This window comes from Equus quagga, chromosome 18 (genome assembly GCF_021613505.1).
Source record: "Equus quagga isolate Etosha38 chromosome 18, UCLA_HA_Equagga_1.0, whole genome shotgun sequence".
In the NCBI taxonomy this organism is placed as follows: Eukaryota; Metazoa; Chordata; class Mammalia; order Perissodactyla; family Equidae; genus Equus; species Equus quagga.
Genome location: NC_060284.1, coordinates 12,958,559 through 12,984,617, shown reverse-complemented (window position 1 = coordinate 12,984,617; position 26,059 = coordinate 12,958,559). Strand labels below are relative to the sequence as shown.

General features: G+C 36.5%; 1 protein-coding gene across 1 annotated transcript in view; it reads right to left on the bottom strand.

Annotated features, from left to right (window-relative positions):
- The window catches only part of MSH4 (mutS homolog 4), an 82,655-nt gene that overhangs the window by 49,743 nt on the left and 6,853 nt on the right, over positions 1 to 26,059 (bottom strand). Inside the window, exons 3-7 of the mRNA XM_046645116.1 lie at positions 21,478 to 21,638; positions 19,825 to 19,935; positions 16,989 to 17,104; positions 15,695 to 15,868; positions 3,038 to 3,210 (exon numbers count right to left, since the gene is read on the bottom strand). Coding sequence (XP_046501072.1) covers positions 3,038 to 3,210; positions 15,695 to 15,868; positions 16,989 to 17,104; positions 19,825 to 19,935; positions 21,478 to 21,638 — 735 coding nt within the window. The remainder of the gene's footprint in view (positions 1 to 3,037; positions 3,211 to 15,694; positions 15,869 to 16,988; positions 17,105 to 19,824; positions 19,936 to 21,477; positions 21,639 to 26,059) is intronic.

Genomic DNA, 26,059 nt, shown 5'->3' with positions numbered 1-26,059 from the left:
TAATCCCTAGAACCTGCTAATATGTTACCTGGTAAAAGGGACTTTGAAGAGGGGATTAAATTAAGCATCTTGAAATGGAGAGATTATTCTGGATTAGTTTTTGGTCCCAAAGTAATCAGAAGGGTTCTTATAAGAGGAATTCAGGAGGATCAGTCAGAGAGAGAAGATATAAGGACAAAAGCAGAGGTCAGAAAGTAGAGAAGATACTATACTGCTGGCTTTAAAGATGGAGAACAGGACATGAGCCAAGGAATGCAAACGGCCTCTAGAAATGAAAAGGCAAGGCAACATTCACCTCTGGAGACTCCAGAAGGAATGTGGACCTGTTAATACTGATTTTACCCCAGTAAAACTTATTTCTGATTTCCAGAACTATAAGGTAATAAATTCCTGTTGTATTAAGCCACTAAATTTGTGGTAATTTGTTACACCAGCAGTGGAAACTAATACAGACTGACACACTCAGATTTATATTTTCAAATGATCACTCAGTCTGCAATGTGGAGAAGAGACTGTAAATAGCAAGATCAGAGAGGGGAGACCAAATAGGAGGCTATTGCAATAAATCAGATTATAGATAAATGGTAGCCTGGGCTGAAGCAGCAGCATTGGGAATAGAAGCCGATACATTCAAGACATATATAGGAAGGAGACTGCTGAATTTGATGATTGATTTCAGGGAAAGGAAGAGTCAAGAATGACTTCCAGGTATCTGGTTTGGTAAAGAGATTGGATGTAGAGCTATCCACTGATTTAGAAGGAAAGATGGCACGGTCTGGACACACTAAATTTGAGGTGACTGAGGAACATCTAACAAGGGCTCAGTAGGCAATAAGATATATGGGGCTGAAGGTCTGTAGAGCAATCTGGGCAGGAGATGCTAATTTGGAAGTCATGAATTTTGAAAGATAACTATAAAACCAGGAAGGTGGGTAAGTGATATAATAAGAATATACAGGGTAAAAAGGCATCCTAGGACATATGTTGAAGAGCCATAGGACTTAGGGAATAAGCAAAGGAAAAGAAGCCTATAAAAAAGACTCAGAAGTCCTTCCCTCTTACATTTGAAAGAAAGGACTCTAGGGTTTTTATCCTGTTATCTGATCAATGACGGAGCTTTCTAAGGACCTTCCAAGACAGTATACAATCCTACGGTCTATTTGGAAATCCATGTAGACAACATTTCAAGAGAGACAATCTGTAGGTTTTGACTGGATTTTCACATAAACTTTTCAAATAAATGAGTGATAGAGCTTGAAAAAAAAAAAAGAAGGAAATCCCAAAGAAGTAGGAAGAAAATCAGACGATTGTGTAGTCACAGAAGCAAAGAAAGGAAGTAATTCAATAAGGAGAGATATTTAGCAGCACCATATAAGTTGGAGTTCAAATAGGGAACTAATAAGTGTCCATTATATTTAACAACAGTGAGCCTATGGGTGACTGTTTTAGGCTGGGTTCTCCAGAAGCAGATCTTGAGATCAGGATTCATGTGCAAGTGATTAAGAAAGTGCTTCCAAGAGAAAGCAGTAAAGGAAAGAAGACGGACAGGGAAGGGGAAAAAGCCAAGCAAAAGTACAATTTCAGGTGAAGTCCTGTGGAAGGTAACATCAACTTATCCTGTAGAAGAATTCTGGACTTTAAGTTACCCTCAGGGTTTTGGCCAAATCAATGTGCTACAGCTGGGCTTTCATGCTCCCACACTAGTCAGTCACTTAGGGGCTGCAAGGCACTTCTGGCATGCTGCTTGAGAGCCAAGTGCTCTAAGAGCCTGAGGGCAGGCCTCCAAAGAGAGTCTAGGTGTGGGCCACTAGAAGCAAAACCACACAGAGCAGGGAAAGGGGCACAGATAAAAATAAAAGACCCAAGAGAATCTGGACAGAGAACCAACAATATTTGCTACAGTGACCTTGACAAGAGCAGTCTCAGTGCAGTAGCAGGCAGGTAAACAAGACTGCAGCAGACTGAGGCGTAGTGAAGAGAAGATAGTGAGTGCAGAAAATTTGTTTTTCAACAAGTTTAGCTATGAATAGAAGAGAGATAGGTGGTAACTGGAGAAGATGAAGTCCAGGGAGATTTTTCACAAAGATGGTAAAGACTTAAGGAAGAGAGATACAGGAAAGATACAGGAGACAATCAAGTGTAAGGATGGGATCCAGAACAAAGGTGGAGGAATTAGCTATAAAGAGGAGCAGGAATACCACTTCCAGCTTAAACAAAGGGAAGGGAAAATGGATGAGTACAAGTGCATATTTAGTAGCAGAAAGTTTAAAAAGATGACAATGTTTGGAGTTTAACTAACACTACATGATTAAATAACTTTTCATATTCCTGAAACTTATTATGATATGAAATGCCAGGTACAAGTAGGCCAACAAAATGTTGCTGTGAACAAAAAAAAAGGGTACCAGTTAAAAACGGCCTCTTTGTACCATTCCCAAAGTCTCACTAAATACACAGGAATATATGGAAAAAAATGAATGGATTCAAAAATACTGGAAATGCAGAGTCACAGTCAATATAATGCCAGAATTTTGAAGGAATTATACGAATTAAAAGGTATTTGGAACTGGACTGAGTGAAACCTATTTAGGCTGTAAATGCCTTCTAGATTTTCCAGTACCACTTCAGTTTAAACTACCAGAACACCAGGTGGAGAGGTTAGGGGAGCTGGGGTGTGGAAGACAGCCCAAGCTGCTAGAAACCAGGAATTGGACTAGAAGTGGTGCATATAAACTGTCCTTCCACCTATAGATTTAAGAAGAAAATTACATTGCCATGCCAGTGAACAAACAGGCGCCAAGAGTAATTCTCTTACTTCATGTTATGGGTTAAATTGTGTCCCCCAAAAAGATATTTTGAAGTCCTAAACCCTGGAATATGAATGTGATCTTATTTGGAAATTGGATCTTTGCAGGTGTAATCAAGTGAAGATAAAATCATTAGAATGAGCCTTATCCAATATAACTGGTATCCTTATAAGAAGACACTGTATTTTTTAAATAATTAGTATTTACAAAATTAGATGATATTCATTTACCTGACTGAAGTCCAAAAAAGAGTTCCTCATCATGAAGTAGTTCTTGAACACAATCTAGTCTCATGTTAATGGTTTCAATATCAACTAGAGGTTCTAATATATTGGAACGAAGTCTTCGACTTCCTCCAGGAGTCTTAGTATAATTTAGGACACCAAAGAGTGTGTGATTATTCCTTTGAAAACACAGGTTAGAAAGATTTCATTAAGTATACAAAGGAAAACTCAAGAACACTGCAATTTAACTTTCTAAATAATCCTATAACAGACAGTAGTGCTTCTCAAACTTTAATCTGAGCACCAATCACACAGGGATTCTGATTCAGTAGGTCTAGGATAAGGCCTGAGAATCTACATTTCAAATAAGCTCCCAAGTATGCTGTCAGTCAATGAACCACACTTTGATTAACAAGGATCAACAGTATCTTTTGGCATTTAGTTAATGACTTTTTTTCATAGATCAGTTATAATATTCAGACTAATATAAAATGTTCTAGTCTATGGCATTCTGTCAATAATAGCAAGATATTAACAATATATCCTTAAGAGGGGGAAGAATTTTTACTTTGATAAAATGAGTATTTAATATAATCACTTTGTTCTAATTTAAGAAGTTAGAGAATTATAAGTAAAAGAGAGAGAGAAAGAAAATAATTTCAGATTAAAAAACAAACAACACAGGAATATATAGAGAATGACCAGGAAGGTTGCTTTAGTAAGGTTGCTTGAGAAAGACCTGTATATCTATTGGGCAGTTGAAGTAAGAAGGCATCCATGCGAAGACGATGACGGGATGGGGATGATGATGACAATAATGGTGAGAATAGCTAACATTTTTTGAACACTAAGCATGTGCCAGGCATTATTTAATTCTAACAACTACAGTATGAAGTAGATGCTATTACTAAACAATTTTACAAGGGAAGGAACAAAAGCATAAAGAAATTAAGTAACTTGTAAGGTTTCCAAGTAAGTGAACAACAAGAAAAAGAGTTACTAGTTAAAATTGAGCAGAACAGTAATTTAAGCCCAGGAAGTCGATCTGGGTCCAGAACTAGAAAGAAGATCAAGGTTGGTGGTGTTTTGCAAGTAAGGGTAAGAATGCAGGGAGATGGGGGGCCGGCCCTGTTGTTGAGTGGTTAAGTGTGCGCGTTCCGCTTCGGCGGCCCAGGGTTTTGCCGGTTCAGATCCTGGGCACGGACACGGCACCGCTCATCAAGCCGTGCTGAGACAGCATCCCACATGCCAGAACTAGAAGTACCCACAACTAAAAATATACAACTATGTACTGGGAGGTGTTGGGGAGCAAAAGGAAAAATAAAGTCTTTAAAAAAAAAAATGGAGGGAAATGAATAAAGAAGTTGACAGAGGCCAGCAAAGAGAAGTCCTTTCAGGCCACGGTAAAGAGTCTGGATTCTATTTCTAAACGAAAGGGAGCCACTGGAAGACTTTAAGGAGGGAGAGTTCCAAAATCTGATTTCTGGTTTAAAAGGATCACACTTTGGCCACTAGGTCGAGAACAGACTAACTGTAAGAGGGTAAGAAGAAAGCAAAGAGACAAGTTAGGGACTATTTTAGTAATCAAGGCTAAATGATGAAGACATAGGTTAGGGTTGTAGCCTTGGAAATGGTAAGACATGATCCAGAATTAGTATGTCAACAGGATTTATGGATGGATTGAATCTGGGTTGAAAGAGGAGAGGAAACAAGAACGACTCAGTTTAAGTCCTTGAACTACCAGGTTTTTGGTATATCAATTTAAACAAATTTTTAGAGAATTACTCAAATCAAGTCCTGGTTGGGGAGCTTCATTGGAGGCACATTATAGGCACAATTTTTTTACTTTTGAGAATTTGGTTTCTGCAGAAACAAAGGAAGTGAGGAGCATACCCAAACTGCCATTTGCTATAGAAATCAAGAAATGAAACAGTGTGCTCAACAGGTGGCAAGTCTATACAAGCATTACAGTGATTCAGATAGTTCAGTAGGTAGAATATCTATCTTTTAACCTGATATTCTTCAGTTGAAGTCTGTGAAAAGACTTCTCAATTTCTCCTTTTCAACTACAATATGAACTCCTGGAAGTCAAATATCCTATGATTTAATATACAGCAGTGAAGGATTGGGAAGATGGCAGCACAGGCAGACTCTGAAGTCACCTTCTCCCACGGACACAACCAATTTACAACCACTTATGGAACAATTACCCGAGACAGAACGGAAAACTGGATAAAAAGAGCCCCCACAACAAGGGACAGTCCTGAGTGAGGTGGAAGAGGCAGAAATTCCTTTCTGGAGAGAAAAAAGCCACCTTCACAAGCCACGGTGCTTCATGGCTGGCTGGGAGTAATCCTAAGGTATGCAGCCTTCCCTGAAAAAGTGGGAACCTGAGAGGGGAGTGTTACCGCTGTAAGCATCCTTTGTACTCACTACAACTGACACAAGTGTCATCATATCTGTCTTAGCTGGCTATTAACAACCACGGGGAGCACCCCCAGAAAAGCTATCAGACTTAAGGGGACAAAAAAAGCCAGCTCTTAAAGGGCCAACACAGAAATTCACCCATTTTGGAAAGCAACCAAAAATCACCAGAAAGAAAGGTGCACTGTTCTTTGGTGAAAAGAAACTCACCTGATAGGCTCTGGGTGCATCTCAGTAAGAGGTGAGACCTCTCCAGGGACTGAGACATTGGCAGCAGCCATTATTGTGACCTACAGTCACAATAGTAAAGGCATGCTGACACAGAGGCTGGCAGATGCCATTGGAGGTCTTCCCCTGGCCTGTTAGCCCAGGATCTGCCCCATCCACTAGAGCACTGATTTAATCCAGCTCAGCCAGGGCAGGCAGCCTGCCCTAGGGACTGGTCCCACCCAACAGTAAGCCCTCGGGCAACATGTGGGCTGCATAGGCTGGGTGTCTGGATCCTCAGCAGCCAGGTGAGTGGGACCACTTCTGCAGGGCAGGGCATCCATGAAGAGCAGGTAGAGTGTGTGGGGTGTTGGTGGAGTGTGTGGGTCCTCTGCGGTGGGGCAAATGGGTCCACTTCATGGGGTCAGAATGCGCACACAGGGCAGGACTGTGTTGATGGTGTGTATGGCCCTGTGGGCAATGGAACTTGTCAGCTGCAGAAGACTGGTGGTTCTCAAACAGCCACATAGGAGATCATCCCACCTTCCAAAGCCTAAACAATTGAGTGCTCCCATGCCTGGGGCCAGCCCCACTCAGGTGAAATCCTGAGAGAGCTGACAACAGCCTTGGGGCCAGAGGCCTACAACATTTGTTAAGCCCTGGAGTCTAGCAACCAGAGACGTAGGGGGCCTATTCACTTAACAGAAAAACTGCAAGAGGAATGTGCTATTAATGTCCCCAAGCCAAATTAAGTGACTAAAGGGTTCATAGCAGCCACATGCAGCAGAGAGTTACAACCAGCCGGGCAAGGTGACAGCCTAGCCACGCTGGGCACCTGCAACAACAGCAACACTGCCACAACAGAAGGACACACAAAACCTACACAGGAGGCACTCCCGGAACATTTGGAACTAGCGACTAGAGGGAAGCACACAGCTGGACCTCATAAGGCATCTCTTACATAAGCCCACCTCTCCAAGATCAGAAGATGTAGCCGACCCACCTAATACACAGATATAAGGACAGAGAAAGAAGCAAAACAATGAGGCAAATGAATATGTTTCAAGTAAGGGAACAGGACAAAACCCCAAAAAAACCTAAATGATATAGAAATAAACAATCTACACGACTAAGAGTTCAAACAAAAAGTCATAAGGATGCTCACTGATCTTGGGAGAAGAATGAATGAACACGGTGAAAACATCAACAAAGAACTGGAAAATATAAAAAAGAACCAATCAGAAATGAAGAATATAATACTGGAAATGAAAAATTCACTAAACGGACTCAATAGCAAGTAGATAATACAGATGAATGGATCAGCAAGCTGGAGAAAAGACTAGAGGAAATCACTGAAGCTGAACAGATAAAAGAAAAAAGAACTAAAAAGAATGAGCATAGTCTAAGGGACATCCGGGACAACATCAAGCACACTAACATTCATATTATAGGTGTCCCAGAAGAAGAGAGAGACAAAAGGGCAGAGAATCTATTTGAAGAAATAATAGCTGAAAACTTTCCTAACCTAAGTAAGGAAACAGACATTCCGGTATAGGAAGTACAGAGAGCACCAAACAAGATAAACACAAAGAGGCCCACACCAAGACATATTATAATTAAAATGTCAAGAATTAAAGATAAAGAGAGAATCCTAAAAGCTGCAAGAGAAATACAACAAGTCACATACAAAGGAAACCCCAGAAGGCTATCAGCTGACTTCCCAGCAGAAATCTTATGGGCTAGAAGGGAGTGGCACAATACACTTAAAGAGCTGAAAGGAAAAAACCTTCAGCCAAGAATACTCTACCCGCAAGTTTATCATTCAGAATAGAAGAAGAGATAAAGAGTTTCCCAGACAAGCAAAAAATAAAGGAGTTTATCACCAAGAAACTAGTCTTACTAGAAATACAAGAGGGATTTATTTAGGTGGAAAAGAGAAGACCACAAATAGGAATAAGAAAATTATCCACAAAACAAAAAAGCAATAAAATCACTGGTAAAGGCAAATATACAGTAAAGGTAGCAGATCAACCACCTATGAAGATAATATGAAGGTCAAAAGACAAAAGTACTAAAATTACCTATTTCTATAAGAGGGTAATAGATACAACAAACAAAAAAAGTGATTAGATATGATATCAAAAACATAAAATGTGGGAGGAGGGGAGAAAAAAGAGTACAGCTTTTAAAAAGAGGTCAAACTGAACAGACTATCAACGTAACATAGCTTGCTATATACGTAGGTTATTATATATGAACCTCCTGGTAATAAAAACCAGAAACTTATATTAAATACACAAAAAATTAAGAGAAAGGAACCTAAACATAATACCAAAGAAAACCTTCAAAACACAAGGGAAGAGAGCAAGAGAAGAAGACAGGAACAGAGAAGAACTACTAAAACACCCAGAAAAAAAAGTAACAAAATGGCAATACACACATACTTATCAATAGCTACTTTAAATGTCAACAGACTAAATGCTACAATCAAAAGGCACAGGGTGGCTGACTGGATACAACAAACAAGACCCATTTACAAGAAACACACTTCAGACCTAAAGACACTCACAAACTGAAAGTAAAGGGATGGAAAAAGATACTCCACGCCAATGGCAATGAAAAGAAAGTTGAGGTAGCAGTACTTATATCAGACAAAATAAACTTTAAAACGAAAACTGCAACAAGAGACAAAGAAGGGCACTACAGAATGATAAAGGGAACAATCCAACAAGAGGATATAACACTTGCAAATATCTATGCACCCAACATAGGAGCACCTAAATATATAAAGCAAGTATTAAGAGACATAAAAAGAGAAAGAGTAACACAATAACAGTAGAGGACTTGAACACTCCACTTACACCAATGGATAGATCATCCAAACAGAAGATCAATAAAGAAACATTGGCTTTAAAAAGGCATTTTAGACCAGACAGACTTAGTGCATATATATAGAAACATTCCACCCAAAAACCACAGAATACACATTCTTTTCAAATGCACATGGAAGAGTCTCCAGGACTGATCACAAAACAAGTCTCAATAAATTGAAGAAGACTGAAATAATACCAAGCATCTTTTCTGACCACAAAGGTATGAAACTAGAAATCAACTACAGGAAGAAAATCAGAAAAGCTACAAATATGTGGAGAATAAACAAAATGCTACTGAACAACAAATGGGTCAATAAAGAAATCAAAGGAGAAATAAAAAAATAACTGGAGACAAATGAAAATATGACATGTCAAAATTTATAGGATACAGAGAAAGTGGTCATAAGAGGGAAGTTTATAGCAATACAGGCCTACCTCAACAAACAAGAAAAATCACAAATAAACCATCTAAAGTGCAGCTAAAGAAACTGGAAAAACAAGAACAAACAAAGCCTAAAATCAGTAGAAGGAAGGAAATAATAAAAATCAGAGAGAAATAAATGAAATAGAGACTAAAAAAACAATAGAAAAAAATCAACGAAACCAAGAGCTGGCTCTTTGAAAAGATAAACAAAATTGACAAACCTTTAGCTAGATTCATGAACCAAAAAAGAGAGATGGCTCAAATAAACAAAATCAGAAACGAAAGAAGAGAAATTTCAACAGACACCTCAGAAATACAAAAGATTATATGAGAATGCTATGAAAGCTATACACCAACAAATTGGATAATCTAGAAGAAATAGATAAATTCTTAGAATCATACAACCTTCCAAAACTGAATCAAGAACACATAGAGAATCTGAACACACCAATCACCAGTAAGGAGATCTAAATAGTAACCAAACACCTCCCAAAAAATAAGAGTCCAGGAGCAGACAGCTTCCCTGGTGAATTCTACCAAAGATTCACAGAAGAATTAATACCTATCCTTCTCAAACTCTTCCAAAAAACTGAAGAGGAGGGGAAGCTTCCTAACTCATTCTAGGAAGCCAACATCACCCTGATAGCAAAACTAGACAAGAACAACACAAAAAAAGAAAATTACAGGCCAGTATCACTGATGAACATTGATGCAAAATCCTCAACCAATACTAGCAAATAAAATACAACAATACATTAAAAAGATCATACATCATGATCAACTGGGTTTCATTCCAGGGATGCAGGGATGGTTCAACATCCACAAGTCAATCAAGATGATACAACACATTAACAAAATGAAGAATAAAAATCACATAATCATCTCAATAGATGCAGAGAGCATTTAACAAGATACAGCATCCATTTATGATAAAAACTCTGAAAATTCTGGATAGAGAAGTAAAGTACCTCAACATAATAAAGGCCATATATGACAAACCCACAGCTAATATCATTCTCAATGGAGAAAAACTGGAAGCTATCCTTCAGGAACAGGAACCAGAAAAGGATGCCCACTTTCGCCACTCTTATTTAATATAGTATTGGAAGACCTAGCCAGAGTAATCAAGCAAGTAAAGGAAATAAAAAGGATCCAAAGTGGAAAGGAAGAAGTGAAACTGTCACTATTTGCAGATGACATCATTTTATATATAGAAAACTCTAAAGAATCCACCAAAAAACTTTCAGAAATGATAAATTGATACAGTGAAATTGCAGGATACAAAACCAGTTGCCTTTCTATACACTAACAACAAAGTAGCAGAAAGAGAAATTAAGAATACAATCCCATTTACAATTGCATCAAAAAGAATAAAATACCTGGGAATAAATTTAACCAAAGAGGTGAAAGATCTGTACGGTGAAAACTATAAAACATTGTTGAAAGAAACTGAAGACACAAAGAAAAGGAAAGATATTCTGTGCTCTTAGATTGGAAGAATTAACATAGCTGAAATGTCCATACTTCCTAAAGCAATCTACAGATTCAATGCAATCCCTATCAAAGTTGCAACAACATTTTTCGGAGAAATAGAAGAAAGAATCCTAAAGTTTATATGGAACAACAAAAGAACTTGAATAGCAAAAGGAACCCTGAGAAAAAAGAACAAAGCTGGAGGTATCACACTCTGTGATTTCAATATACTACAAAGCTATAGTAACCAAAACAGCATGGTACTGGCACAAAAACAGACACACAGATCAATGGAACAGAATCAAGAGACCAGAAATAAACCCACACATCTATGGACAGCTAATTTTCGATAAGGGTGCCAGGAACATACAATGGAGAAAGGAAAGTCTCCGTAATTAATGGTGTTGGGAGAACTGGACAGCCACAGCAAAAGAATGAAAGTAGGCCATTATCTTTCACCATACACAAAAATTAACTCAAAATGGATTAAAGACTTGAATGTAAGACCTGAAACCATGAAACTTCTAGAAGAAAACATAGGTAGTATGCTCTTTGACATCGATCTTAGCAGCATATTTTCAAGTACCATGTCTGACCGACCAAGGGAAACAAAAGAAAAAACAAACAAATGGGACTACATCAAACTAAAAAGCTTCTGCACAGCAAAGGAAACCAACAACAAAACGAAAAGACAACCTAACCATTGGGAGAAGATGTTTGCAAACCATATATCTGATAAGGAGTTAATGTCCAAAATATATAAAGAACTCATATAACTCAACAACAATAAAACCAACACCCCATTAAAAAATGGGCAAAGATCTGAACAGACATGTCTCCAAAGAAGATATAAGGATGGCCAACAGACGCATGAAAAGATGCTCATCATCACTAATCATCAGGGAAACGCAAATCAAAACTACACTAAGATATCACCTTACATCTGTTAGAATGGCAAAAATATTCAAAACAAAAAGTGACAAACGTTGGAGAGGTTGTGGAGAAAAAGGAACCCTCAAACACTGTTGGTGGGAATGCAACCTGGTGCAGCCAATATGGAAAACAGTATAGAGATTTCTCAAAAAATTAAAAATAGAAATACCTTATGACCCAGCCATCCCAATACTGGGTATCTATCCAAAGAACTTGAAATCAGCAATTCCAAAAGTCCCATGCACCCCTATGTTCATCGCAGCATTATTTACAATAACCAAGACACGGAAGCAACCTAAGTGCCCATCAACTGATGAGTGGATAAAGAAGATATGGTATATATATAAAATGGAATACTACTCAGCTGTAAAAAAGGATAAAATCGTCCCATTCACAACAACATGGATGGACCTTGAGGGTACTATGTTAAGTGAAATAAGCCTGATAGAGAAAGACAAACTCTGTATGACTCCACTCATAGGTGGAAGTTAAACATACAGACAAAGAGAACTGATTGGTGGTTACCAGGGGAAAGGGGGGTGGGGGGTGAGGGGAGAGCACAAAGGGTGAAGTGGTGCACCTACAACATGACTAACAATAATGCACAACTGAAATTTCACAAGGTTGTAAACTATCATAATCTTAATAAAAAGTTTAAAAAAAAATGGGCAAAACATCTGAACAGACATTTCTCCAAAGAAGATATACAGATGGCCAACAGGCACATGAAACGATGTTCAACATCATCAACTATCAGGGAAATGCAAATTAAAGCTACAATGAGATATCACCTCACTCTTGCCAGAATGGCTATAATTAACAAGACAGAAAACAAGTGTTAGAGAGGATGTAGAGAGAAGGGAACCCTCGTACACTGCTGGTGGGAGTGCAAACTGGTGCAGCCACCATGGAAAACAGTATGGAGATTCCTCAAAACTTAAGAATAGAACTACCATACAATCCAGTTATTCCACTGCTGGGTATTTATCCAAAGAACACGAAAACATAAACGCATAAAGATACATGCACCCCTATGTTCATTGCAGCACTATTCACAACAGTCCAGACTTGTAAGCAACCTAGGTGCCCATCAAGGGACAAACTGATAAAGAAGATGTGGTATATACACAATGGAATACTACTCAGCCATAAGAAATGGTCACATCCAGCCATTTGTGACAACATGGATGGACCTTGAGGGTATTATGCTAAGCAAAATAAGTCAGAGGGAGAAAGTCAAATACTGTATGATCTCACTCATAAATAGAAGATAAAAACAACAACACACAATCACATAGAGACAGAGACTGGACTGGTGGTTACCAGAGGGGAAGAGAGGAGGGAGGAGGGCGAAAGGGGTGTTTAGGCACATGTGTGTGGTGATAGATTGTAGTCTTTACGTGGTGAACTTGATGTAATCTACACAGGAACTGAAATATAATGATGTACACCTGAAATTTATATAATGTTATAAACCAATGTTACCTCAATAAAAAAAAATACATAGCAGGAACTCAAGCAATGTTTAACAATGATAATGATAAAGAATGATGAACTATGAAATAAGACAAAGTAAAACTGAGTATGAAACACTTTACAATAATTACCAGCCTCGGTCAATGACCTTCTATGTTACTCTACGTTGTTGTAACACAGAAAGTCAATGACAGAGTAATTTTTCCAGATAATATTATTTTAACCCTTTTTACCTAGCAATAGGAAAAATATTACTTTTTCACTAAGCTGAAAAGGAATAATAACTACAATTAACTATAACCTCCTAAAAAAGGCTATCATTTTAGACCAACATTATTTAATGGACTGCAAAGGTGCTGAGGCCACTATACTGATGGATAACTAAAGTGGTATATACAGTACTACTCTTACTTTTACTAAAAGTCGTACCAACAGTATCTAGATAGGGCTAAACTGTTTTTGCTGATTAAAATAAATAATAAAATTAGATAGCCTACGTTTCTAAGTTTGCAACAGTAAATAATGTCTGGAGATTTCACATCATGGAAAGTGAAGCCAAGATAAGAATGCACAAAGTGATAGAGACATTTAAACAACTATGGCTCTAAATTGGCACTGAGTACCTTAAGGTTTCAGTTGTCTAAGGTACTCTTTATTCTTTCCAATACTCTTAATACTAAAATTCATAATAATTTTAAGTTTATCCCTTTCATTGATGTTTGAAGTTATATTTAATTACTGAAAGCTGAGATTTAATTACTCTAAGCTTACTTACTCCCACCTTGCACTTTACCAATCAGTAATACTAAATAGCTTACAGTTTCCTTGCACTTGTCATATCGTTATATTGAAAATCATGCTTTCAAGACTTCGTTTTTCACAGTCTTACCACCTTTTCTATTTCTTCACCTGGATAACTTCTATTTATACTTCAATAGGTATATCTCCTCTAGAAAGCCTTTCCTAAATACTCCTCTTTACCCCTTAACCAAGAACAAGTAACTCTCTGTCTCTGCTATGATCCCATCATTTTTTATGCAGATTTTCCTATCACTGTACTTAGTACATGTTAATGATACTGCCTATGTGTCTCCTCCTCTAGAGTGTTATTCCTCAAAGAGAAAAACCATGACTTACTAATGCTTTCCACCAAACTGAACCCATATTAATACATCCCTGCTATAAACAACACCACAGGTTGATTATATCACGTTCTAATAACATTTTAATTCTAGTTTAGGTGACTCACTATGAAATCTATAAACTGTGTATGTGTGTATGTGTGTGTGTGTGTGTGTGCACGTGCGTGCACGCATCTCTCCCTCTCTCTCTTTCATGCTCACCATCAATATTCCTGGTATTCTAACTAAAGGTAACAATAAACGAATAAAACCAGCAATCTAGTCACACACCATAGACCAGATTGATCCAACTATTTTTACCTTCTCAAATGATTACAGAGGCCCCTTGAATTTCCTGTATTTGATGCTTTTAAAACTGGTTATTTTAATTTTGTAGTATTCTAGACACAATAGGTCCTTTTTTACTGCGGTAAAACATACATAACATAAATTTTACCATTTTAACCACAAAATTCAGTGTCACTAGGTATACTCGAAATATTGTGCAACCATTACCGCTATCCATTTCCATCATCAAAAACAGAAACTTGGAATCCATTAAATAACTCCCTATTCCCCACTTCCCCATTTCCCACAACCTGTGGTAACCTCTATTTTCAGTCTCTACTTCATGTAAGTGGAATCATAAAATATTTTTCCTTTTGTGTCTGGCTTATGTCACTTAGCATAATGTTTTCAAAGTTCATATATCTGGTGGCATGTATCAGAATTTCACTTCTTTTTAAGGCTGAATGATTTTATTTTAATTATTTAATTTTTTACTGAGGAAGATTCACCCTGAACTAACATCTGTCATCAATCTTCCTCCTTTTGTTGTTTGAGTAAGATTCACCCTGAGCTAACATCCGCTGCCAATCTTCCCCCATTTTGTATGTGGGTCACTGCCACAACATGGTCAGGGATGAGAGGTGTAGGTCTGCACCTGGGAATCAAACCCAGGCCACCAAAGCAGAGCATGCTGAACTTAACCACTAGGTCACAGGGCCAGCCACCAAAGGCTGATGATATTTCATTGTATATATATATCTTATTTTCTTTATCCACTCAGTCATTTGTTGATGGACATTTGGTTTGTTTCTACCTTTTGGCTACTATGAATAATGCTGCTATGAACACATGTATGCAAGTATCTGTTGGAGTCCCTGCTCTCAACTCTTTTGGGTATATACCTAGAAGTAGAATTGCTGGATCACATGATAATTCGATGTTTAACTTTTTGAGGAAACAGCATACTGTTTCCTAAAGTGACTGCACCATTTTACATTCACACCATAATTGTACCAGGGTTCCAATTTCTCCACATCCTCACCAATTCTTATTTTCCATTTACTTGATAATAACCATCCTAATGGGTATGAAGTGGTAATTGTAGTTTTGATTTGCATTTCCCTAATGACCAGTGATGTTGAGCATCTTCTCATGTGCTTATAGGCCATTTGTATACCTTCTTTGGAGAAATACCTGTTCAAATCCTTCGCCCAGTTTTGAATGAGTTGGGGTTTTTTTGTAATTTAGTACACATATTTTTTTAAAACCTGATTTTGGTGAAACACCTGAGCAGTTCAGCAACAATGGCACAATGGTAAAAGCATGTTTAGTCAATATTTCTCCATCAAACAATTTAAAGAAACATAAAATAACTATTCATAGAAAATATGACATAGTAAAATATACTGATATATTTTGTAAGAAAAAAATTGCATGATCTTACCTACAGTCTTGATTATTAATTAGTAATTCAAGGTTTTGGGCTGATGATGAATCTATCATGGCTGTCTGTTCACTACCCTGGAAACAAATCTTCAGAGATTTTGGTGCATAAACTGAATTTTGAATAAACTCAACATATTTTAATAAAGCTGCAACAGCTGCAAGGCAGTAATACCTGTAAGGTTACCAATGATCACTATAAATCTTTAAATTAAAAAAAATTATTGCTATAAAAGGAAACATTTATTTTACTTTAATATTAAGAAAATTACAAATATTTGCATAGCATTGCTTAAATTTAAAGGAAAAAAGCACACCAAGTGTTCCTTATTTTTGAAAACTAGCTCTGGTCTCTAAAACGTAAAAGTTGATAAAAATAGACAGTTTTCTGAAGTCTAACACTTAAGGGATATCAGACTCCAATAAATCACATGTTAAAAGACAATACTCACTGGTAATTCATGTCAATTTTTGATGTACCATTCTAAATATTCAAGTGATGCTGAAAAAGTCTGAGGGCTTTAAAGGAGCAGTCAGGAAGTTCCAATGTGGGAAAGTATGTTATGATCTCAGTGAGGGCAGTTATTATGATTAACTGAGTAAACAAGTGGTCCAAGCTGGCTCAAAGAAAGTATCTATGGGGGCCGGCCCCGTGGCCAAGTGGTTAAGTTTGCGTGCTCCACCTCCGCGACCCAGAGTTTTGCTGGTCGGATCCTGGGTGTGGCCATGGCACCGCTCATCAGGCCATGCTGAGGCGGTGTACCACATGCCACAACTAGAAGGACCCATAACTGAAAATACACAACTACGTACTGGGGGGCCTTGGGGAGAAAAAGGGAAAATAAAATCTTTAAAAAAAAAAAAAGCATCTATTTTGCATGTTCTAAGAAATATCCATTCCAAAAATATCACTCCCTATTTCATGCTGAATCTTTTAGGAGAAAAGGTAAGAAGTGACAGGACCACAGCTTTAACTGCATTCCCCTTCTGTACCTTCACATTTCTAGTTTACTGTAGCTGCTTGAGTTTTCACTCCAAAGTGAGGTGAGCAGCAACCATCAGGACAACAGATCACGACTAATTTGAAGAAATTCTATATAAATTAAGTTAGCAGATACGTCTTGTGTATAAATTTCAGTTAACTATTTTACTATTTCAATAAGTACTGAGCACGCATTATGAGTCAGGCATTTTTCTAGGTGGTAAGAATATAGCAGAAAACAAAAGAGACAAAAGAACTTGTCCTCATGGAACTCATACTAGAGATTTATTACTTTCCTGAGATTATAACTTACTTGGACTGAACCTCCATTAGGACAGTGCTGAATTCTGCTATGCATAACTGTTCAATATACTCTAATCCTTTTGTTTCATTGAAGTATTTCCTTTGTATAGTAGTGAAATTAACATTCTGAAAAAAGAATTTAATTTCAACATAAATTTTAAGTTTCATGTGCTCACCCATAACTGTTTTCTTAAATACATGCTGGTACATGGGTAAGTGGCTTAAATATTCTACAAAGTTTTTGTTTGATTATTTATTATTTTTCAGAATTAAATAATAAGTGTTCTTAGTTATTTACAAAAAGAGAATGATTATCTGCCTTGCTAAGTGAATTATAAGACTCTGTAGCTCTTATTAGACCATACTCACATGAAATTTAACCGAATATGTTAGGTACAATAACAAAAAATAAACCTCTACCTTCTAGTAATTTTATTAGCTTCTAGTAATTTTATTCTACAGCAACAACATCACACAGATTTTACATTCAGCCTTATATACTCTACCATAATTGAGAGAGGGTAGATCCTTGTAATATACTAGTTGAGGAAGACGAAAATACCACTTCCAGCTGTGAAATCTATGAAATACTATCTACATGAGGTGAATTCAATTTATTTAGAATAAAGAAAAGGAGATGATGGAACTTTTAAAAAAGAGCAAGAGAAGCTGTAGAGTAAAAAGTTCACCTACTTTGAATAGAAATAATAGGTAAGAAAGGTCCAATAACAATGTACTGTGAAAGAACTGTAAGATGGAAAAAACAGTAAGAAGCAGGTAGGGAATTTGTTACATGGCAAGACTGTTTTAAAGTCATCTCAATTAATCTTCACAACAATCCTATGATATGAGTCTTGCATTAACTATAATTTTCCTCTAAGTAAAATTCTGAAAAGTAATTTTTCTAATATCATACACCTAATATGTGCCAGAGGTGATACTTGAATTTAGATTTCTTTGTCCATGTTCCTTCTACTTCATATTGTTTCTTAATTAACGAAGGTCATTTTATGGTAAGTATGATAATAATGATAATAATAATATTGATTTTTGCCTCTGCTTATAAAACTTTTTCCCCAAATACCTCTATGGCTCTCTCCCTCACTCCCTTCAGGACTTAGCTCAAATGTAACCTTATCAATGAGGCCATTTCTGATTACCCTACATAAAATATCAATTCTCTAGGAGGTAGATATTATTATTATCCCTATTTTACTGATGAAAAAAACTGAAGCTTAAAGAGGTTAAGTAACTCCACTTGCACAAGATCACTTAGAATTAGGATTTGAAACCAGCACAGTCTGACTCCTCCATTCTGAAGCACTTTGCTATACTACCTCACATCCCACATGTAGTGAATATATGTTGTTTTTTTGCCTTGGAGGACTTATCTACCACATTCCATATGGTTCCGGTAGGACGGTCAATTACAGTCTCTATGCTCCATAGCAAAAAGCAAATGAACTGGGATTAATCAGTCATAATGCTTCTACCCCACCACTAAATAATGATTGGTCTAACGTGGGAACACAAACAAAAGCAGGACCAGTCAGGGTCCTTCCCTGGAATTCATATGTGGACAGAGGAAGAAAGAAGTTATTTCTTCTCTGAGTTGGCTAAGCTGAGATGACATCAGCCTGGAGCCATCAGCAATCATCTTCTTAAACCTCATGGAGGTAACCTATCTGTGGTAAAAAAAAAAAAGAAAAGAAAAGAAAAGATGGTGGTGGGGAGGAGAATAGAGGTAAGATCTATCCAACCATTTGGCTTCCCAGTTAAGTAAACCAATAAATTTCCTTTTTTATTTAGCCAAGTTTAAGTTGAATTTCAGTTATCTACAACCAAGAAAGTTAGAATGCTTAAGTCAAACAAAATGGCAAAAGTTGGAAAGGTATATATTAAATAAGGGTGATAAAAAAAGTCTGAAGCAATAAATCAAAGAGATAGATAAAGAGACTTGTCTAATAGCAACAATAAATTTATAATAGGGACCATCTCTGGCAATGAGTCAGACAGCTGAGCCACATAGGATCTCTAAGAGCATCATAAGAAATCTTATATGACTGCAGGTGAATATTAAGAACAATAAAGAACTCATTAGACCCTAAATCAGCTTGGTTCCAAACGTGTTAAAGATAGGTGTACAAACATAACAAAATATAACATATTCTGAAAATAATTTGCACTCTTCAGGAATTATTCCAACTGCAATGCTGCCTACTTGGTTCAGAACCACAGCCCCTGTTCCACAAAACACGGAGATTTGCTAGAGGGAAGAGATAAACTACACAGCGGAAAGGCCCTTACTGAAAGGGAGAGCACTGGTTGTATAAGGTTCCAGAGCACTTATTCATCACCGTCCCACAGACGGAGGCTAACTGTGAGGCAGTACATCGTATCAGGCAGAGCTGAAACAATTCTGTGATATAGATCAAATTCTCCAAAAGAAAAAGCACTTGCTGATAGACTCTTCCCCTAGAAGAATAAGAACCTCAATTTCAACTAGTCTTGCAGCACAATAACTAGTTTCCAGGAAGCTATACCTAAGGAAATCCATGCTTTCTCTAAGGGTCTGCCTCCTGTATACTCTGAGAAACCTCCTTATTACCTAAAACATTTTTCGTTTTGTTTAAAGTAGATTAAGGGTGTCAATCAAATAAGTGGATATCCTATCACTTTTATTACATGTATTAATAGTTCCTAGATTAGGGCTTAAATTTAGTGATTACTTTAGGTTACTAAATATAAAGTTACTCAAATTATTGGTCTTTACAATGATATTACAAGATGGATTTTTAATCAAGAAGATACTGAATGTTACTACTGAGAATAAAAATCACTTTTACCTTGAAATTTTCTGTGATCAGAGTAAACAACTTGGTTGAATTCCCCACAACACAAGCAGTATTTGACATAATTATTTCCAAAGGTGATAAAATTTTGAGTTTAGTGATTACCTAAAATCATTTGAATAAACAATTTCTTAAATGTAAGCTTAGGATTCTCTAAAACAAAAAAAGTTTTGTATTTTTCGGAGAGATAAGTATTTAAAAGTAGTTCATAGATATACAAAATTACAACTGTCCTAAGTATATATTTTAATTAAAATATATTTCTAATGGTTATATATTAAACATATAACCTATATAATTACAAATATAAAATATTATAAACATAGGCTATATTTTACTCGTAATAGTTTACAACAGTTCAAAACCCCAAAATTAATTTGAACTTATCAAATATGTATTCCTAAAATAAGAGAAAATAAATTCTTCTACTCAGTATTTTATCCATCTCCATGAAAAACAAACACATTCACATTCAATAGCCTAACTACGGTGATAAAATCAATATGGCCACACTGGTATATCTTAGGAGCTGAAAAGTAAAGAAACGCAGATGATAAACATCTGCTTTATGAGCTATGTTTTTCACAATATAAGGTACATTTCTTAGAACTACTCTAGACACAGAAATTCTTAATTAATTTGCCTAACATTCCTGTATTAAAAAAACTTTTTGCCTACTCTTTTTAAATTTCATAAAAATGTGAAATACCCAGAGACGAAGTTAGCATGCATTACTAATATCATTTAAGTTGTTAGGTATATTAAAAAATTAATTATTAGGGGGCCAGCCCCGTGGCCGAGTGGTTAAGTTCACTTGCTCTGCTTCAGCAGCCCAGGGTTTCACCAGTCTGAATCCTGGGCACGGAAATGGCACTGCTCATCAAACCATGTTGAGGTGGTGTCCCACATGCCACAACTAGAAGGACCCAGAACTAAAAAATACACAAGTATGTACCGGGAGACTTTGGGAGAAAAAGCAAAAAAAACAAAATCTTTTTAAAAAATTAATTATTAGGTATGAAAAGGAAGCCTACATTCTAGGGAATCAGAAAAGGGAATTAGGTAAATGAATAAAGAAAAATAAAACACCAAAGATAACATAGTATATCATATTTTTTAATGATAACTTTTTAGAATATAGAGATTAGGAGTATACTAGCTCTATCTGGTAAGTCACACAAATTCTCACAACAAGAGGCCAGCAGCCCAAACTGATGAATGATAGGAAGTGAAGGCAAGAAGTTAAGAGATTAAATTATGACTGATCTAAGACATCAGTTTCTTTTAATTCTGGAAAATAAAATTCAAATACAGATCAGTAGAAACAACCCTTTGGAGATAACATTATTAGATACTTATTATCTTTGGAATGAGTCCAGGAATTATTAATTTGAAGATATTAATTTTAGAAACTAATATTAACAGTAATTTGAAATGTTCAAATAACAGCAAAACATTATTTTTAGGACAAAATATATTCAAAAAGTTAAGATGAAAAACAATTATTTTAATTCAAAGTAACCTACATTAGTGCAATTGTAAATAACCTTTATTCTACCAAAAAGTAAACTAATTAAGAAAGCACTGACTTAAAAATCTGCATACTGCCCTCTAGATCAACCATTTTATAGGATTATAAATACTTACCTTTGCATAAGTTGTGTTGTCTGCAAACTGAGATAATATAATTTGTGGGCTTTTTAAATCAATACTTGCCATTCCTATTTCACCTCTGGCAAGTCCTCTCCCTTCTACAACAGCTACAATAACTGATGAGGAGTGTGCAGAAACTGCAGATGAGGATGTAGCTGTTAAAAAAATTTTAAAAAGAAAAAGTATAAACATTAATAATTTCTAGTTCTTTCTTATAAGATCCCAAAGCACTGAGTCTAGGACATGGCTGTTAATATCCAAGGATAATCATTTTTTCAGCATCAAACCATAGCTTTTCATATCCAGACCAAATAAAAATGTTAACTCTCAAAGTATTCTGTCAAAACTTAACTTCATATTTAGAAATAATAAGTTTATACATTGTCTTATTTTGCATTTTATTGGAATAGGGCTATGAAAGGAATATTGAATTTGGGATCAGAAAATCTAAATTATTTATCTTATTCTGTAATTGAAAGCTAAACGAGGGCCAGCCCCACGGCCTAGTGGTTGAACTTCGCACACTCTGCTTTGGTGGCCCAGGTTTGGTTCCTGGGTGTGGACCTACATGACTCATCGGCAGTCATGCTGTAGCAGCAACCCACACACAAAATAGAGGAAGACTGGCACAGATGTTAGCTCAGGGCAAATCTTCCTCAGCAAAAAAAAAAAAAAAAAAAAAAGCTATATGAATTTGAGCAAATTATTTCATAATAAATTATCATAAATCAAAAAATATAATGTAATAACTCCTCTGCCTAACTCAAAAGCTGGCTGAAAAGATCACGTGGAATTATATATATGAATGCATTTCATAAAGTATAAAAGTATACAACTACAAACTCCAATTTTGAGACATCTGTGGAATGTTGGATATTTTATGAATGTGCAAAGAATTTTCTAAGTTCTTTACTTGGATCAACTCATTTAATTGTCACAACTTTCTCAAAGAGACATCATTATTTTCTCTATTTACTGATAAGGAGAGAGGCATGGATGGAACCGGTAGAGTCAGAATTTGCACTCAGTTAGCTTGATTCCACAGCTGGTGCTCCTAACCATTACATATATTACTGATTTTGAGATCTGTGCCTTATAAACCATGAATATTCAAGTAAGGTGTTTAACTTTTCTAAAACTACCATTTCTTCATCTGTAAACTAGAAATACCAAACCTTTTGCACAAAGTTGTTCTAAGAATTAAATGCAATAATATAGAAGTGTTTTCTAAAGTATATGAAATTATTTAAATATAGGGCATTATTAATGAAGGAATAAAAAAAGTCACACTAAAAACACCTATAATTTTATTTTTAAAAAAGCTAAATTATCTTTTATTCCCTTGTCAACCTCTCAATATACCCCCTGTCTTCTCTCCTTTTTCTCCTTAACCTAGCTTCTGTTTTTCTTTTCAATTCTTTTATTATAATACCTACAAAATTACTTGTATATTTATGCTTAGTCAGAAGTCAACTTAAGAGTTCACTTAAAAATCTATTGTGTCTACATCTCAGAACCCTTTCATCATGACAGCCATGTTATACATGGTGACTGAGTTTATATTAGATCTACAGAAGTCAGTTTAAGTTCTGCAACAGAATATGATCTTCTTATGCTTATTTGGAAAATAAATACCAAGTTTCAATGGAAATTCAGTGCACTCAGAAGACACCTCTCTTAAACTTCTAAAAGAACATTTATACTGTTAATCTCTCTGCTATAAATAATACTATAAGGAGTATCCTAGTGGATAAAGCTTTCTTCTAGGTCTCTTATTATTTCCTTAAAGTAGATCCTTAGAAGTCAAATTACTGGAACAGTGGAAAATCATTTTTTACAGATCTCATATATATTGCCAAATCTCTTTTCAGAAGTATACTAATTTTTATTCCATCAGCAGTATATGAGAAAAACCAATCAATGTATCCTTCTTGTTACTAATTTCTGAAATGTATCACTATTACTGTTATTACTATTATTATCCTTGGATAATTTAATGGACTGGTGCCTATATTTATATTTTCAAAAATTACTATCAAAATTGAACATCATTTAGTCTATCCATTTGTATTCTATATTTTCTTTTGAGATGTTTATACCCTTTTCATACAATTTTTATTAGCTCTTAATGTCCTTCAATCTGTTTTTCTGAGAATTTTGTAAATCAATGACAATAATTTATAGTTGCTACCAATCTTGATTTTTTGATATCTCAAAGACTTCTGCTTTTGTATAGATAATCTTTTTCTTTACAGTTTCTTCCATTGCTTTTCTGCTAAGTAACTCCTCCTTCCTTGAGTTATTTGATATTTGATATGCATTACTATTTTCTTCCAACTATTTGAATTGTTTTGTTCATTTTGATCTTTCATCTGTGAAGAACTTTGAGCAATACAATTGGTTCTCCACCATGTCTGGAATGAGAGATGACCAGAAGTACAGATTTAGACTCAATCGTGGGCAGTTGCTAATGGTTTAGCTGGATGGTCAGGGATTTAGATGGAATAGGATTGGAAGATGACGACAAGAAATGTTGGGGAAGAAGTATGTGGGTGGATCGCTTAGAATGGGCAGAAACTTTGAGAATATTTGTGTCTCATGTGAATGCCCACGAAAGGGCATCCACTGTAGAGGAGACTCTTAATAATCAGGTGGACAAATGATATGCTCTGTGGATGTCAATTAGCCTCTTTTCCCAGCCATCTCAGCGCTTCCTCAATAGACCCATGAACAAAGTGGCTATGGTAGCAAGGATAGAGACTATGCATGGGCTCAACAGCATGAACTTCTTCTTACGAAGGCTGACCTGATTAACCATACCGCTGAGTGCCTAACCTGCCAACTGCAGAGATGAACATTAAATGCCCGAAATAGCACCACTCCCCCGAGGACGGCCCATCACCTGATGGTAGGTTGATTATGCTGGATTTCTTCCCTCATGGAGGAGGCAGATATTTGTTCTCACTGGAATAAACACATATTCTAGATATGGATTTGCCTTCCTTGCCCACAATGCTTCTATAGCATCACCATCATCATGGCATTCTACACAGTATTGCCTCTGATCAAGGAACTCATTTCACAGCAAAGGAAGTACATCAAGGGGCTCATGCTCATTCAATCAACACGTCTTACCACAAACCCCAAAACTCAGAAATGTGTGGCTTACTCCAAAGGCAGAATGACTTACTGAAGACTCAATTACGGTGCCAATTGGGAGACAACACCCTGAAAAAATGGAGTTCTGTCATACGGGATACACTCTATAGTATGAATCACAGACCATTACATGATGCTGTGTTCCTCATAGCCAGAATACATGGGTCGAGGGATCAAGGGGTGGAAGTGGGAGGGGCTATTCTCACTATCAAACCTACTAACCTACCCGAAGAATTTTCAAGTCCCATTCTGGTAACTTTGAGCTCTGCTGGTTTGGAGATCTTAGTCTCCACAAGGTTACTGGTTCTACCAGGTGACACAAGAATGGATCCACTAAACTGGAAGATGAGACTGCCACCTGGCCATTTCGCCATGTGTGCTCCTTATTCACGCTACTGAATCAAATGGCAAAGAAAAAGCGGGGAGGGGGTTATCTATGGATGGAGTAGTCAATCCTGATTACCAAGGGGATATCATGTTGCTATACACAATGGAGGCAAAGAGGACTGTGTACGGAACCCAGGGGATTCTCTGAGATACCTCTGAGTATTTCCAATAGTAACGGTTAATGAAAAACTACAGCAACCAAAAAAAGGCAGGGTGACTAAGGACTCAGATGCTTCAGGAATGAAGGTTTGGGTCATTCCACCCTTATTGCTGAGAGTAAGAGAAATATGGAATGGGTAGTGGAAGAAGGATGCCCTAGATATCAACTACAAGCTCATGAACAATTACAGAAATAAAAACTGTAGTAGCTTTGGATATTTTCTCTATGCTTTGTTACATGCATGTATTTATTTGTATAAACTAACCAATTTTTTCTCTCTCTTTTCAATTTTAAAAAGTTTTATACATAAGTTAACGGAGGTTAACTTTACAATTTAGTCTTTAGGTAACAGAATATTCAGTGGATAATTAATATTCGATATTAATTTGAGATAATTAATATACAATGACTGTTGGGACTATAAGTCCCCTCATTTTGGGAAAGAGTGAGAACTCCCTCACTTGCAAGGACAGATGTATCACTAGGTAGAAATACAGAGTCATTTTTTCTGTTGTAAAGGAGTCCAAATGTGTGTAGAAGGATATATTTGGCAGTTGAGTAGACAAAAGAGTTATGCCAGTTAATTTATTGTCGCTCAGTTCCCAATTCACCCTTCAATATAAGCTCTGAAATAATGGACAGAATTCCTATAAGCATTTCTCCTTTACGTGTGCATAATGTCAAGTTTCTCAGTAGAGGGCACTAGAGGGACCTTGTACGAGGAAACGTTCTCAGGCAGTTTCCACTGCAGCATGGTGGGTCAGCAGTGTAAGTATGAGGATGTCTGGTGGTGATGTGCCCCAGCCACACAGAATGTGCTGTCTGTTGACAATCTCACAGTCCCAGCATGACATGGTAATAGACTTCCCA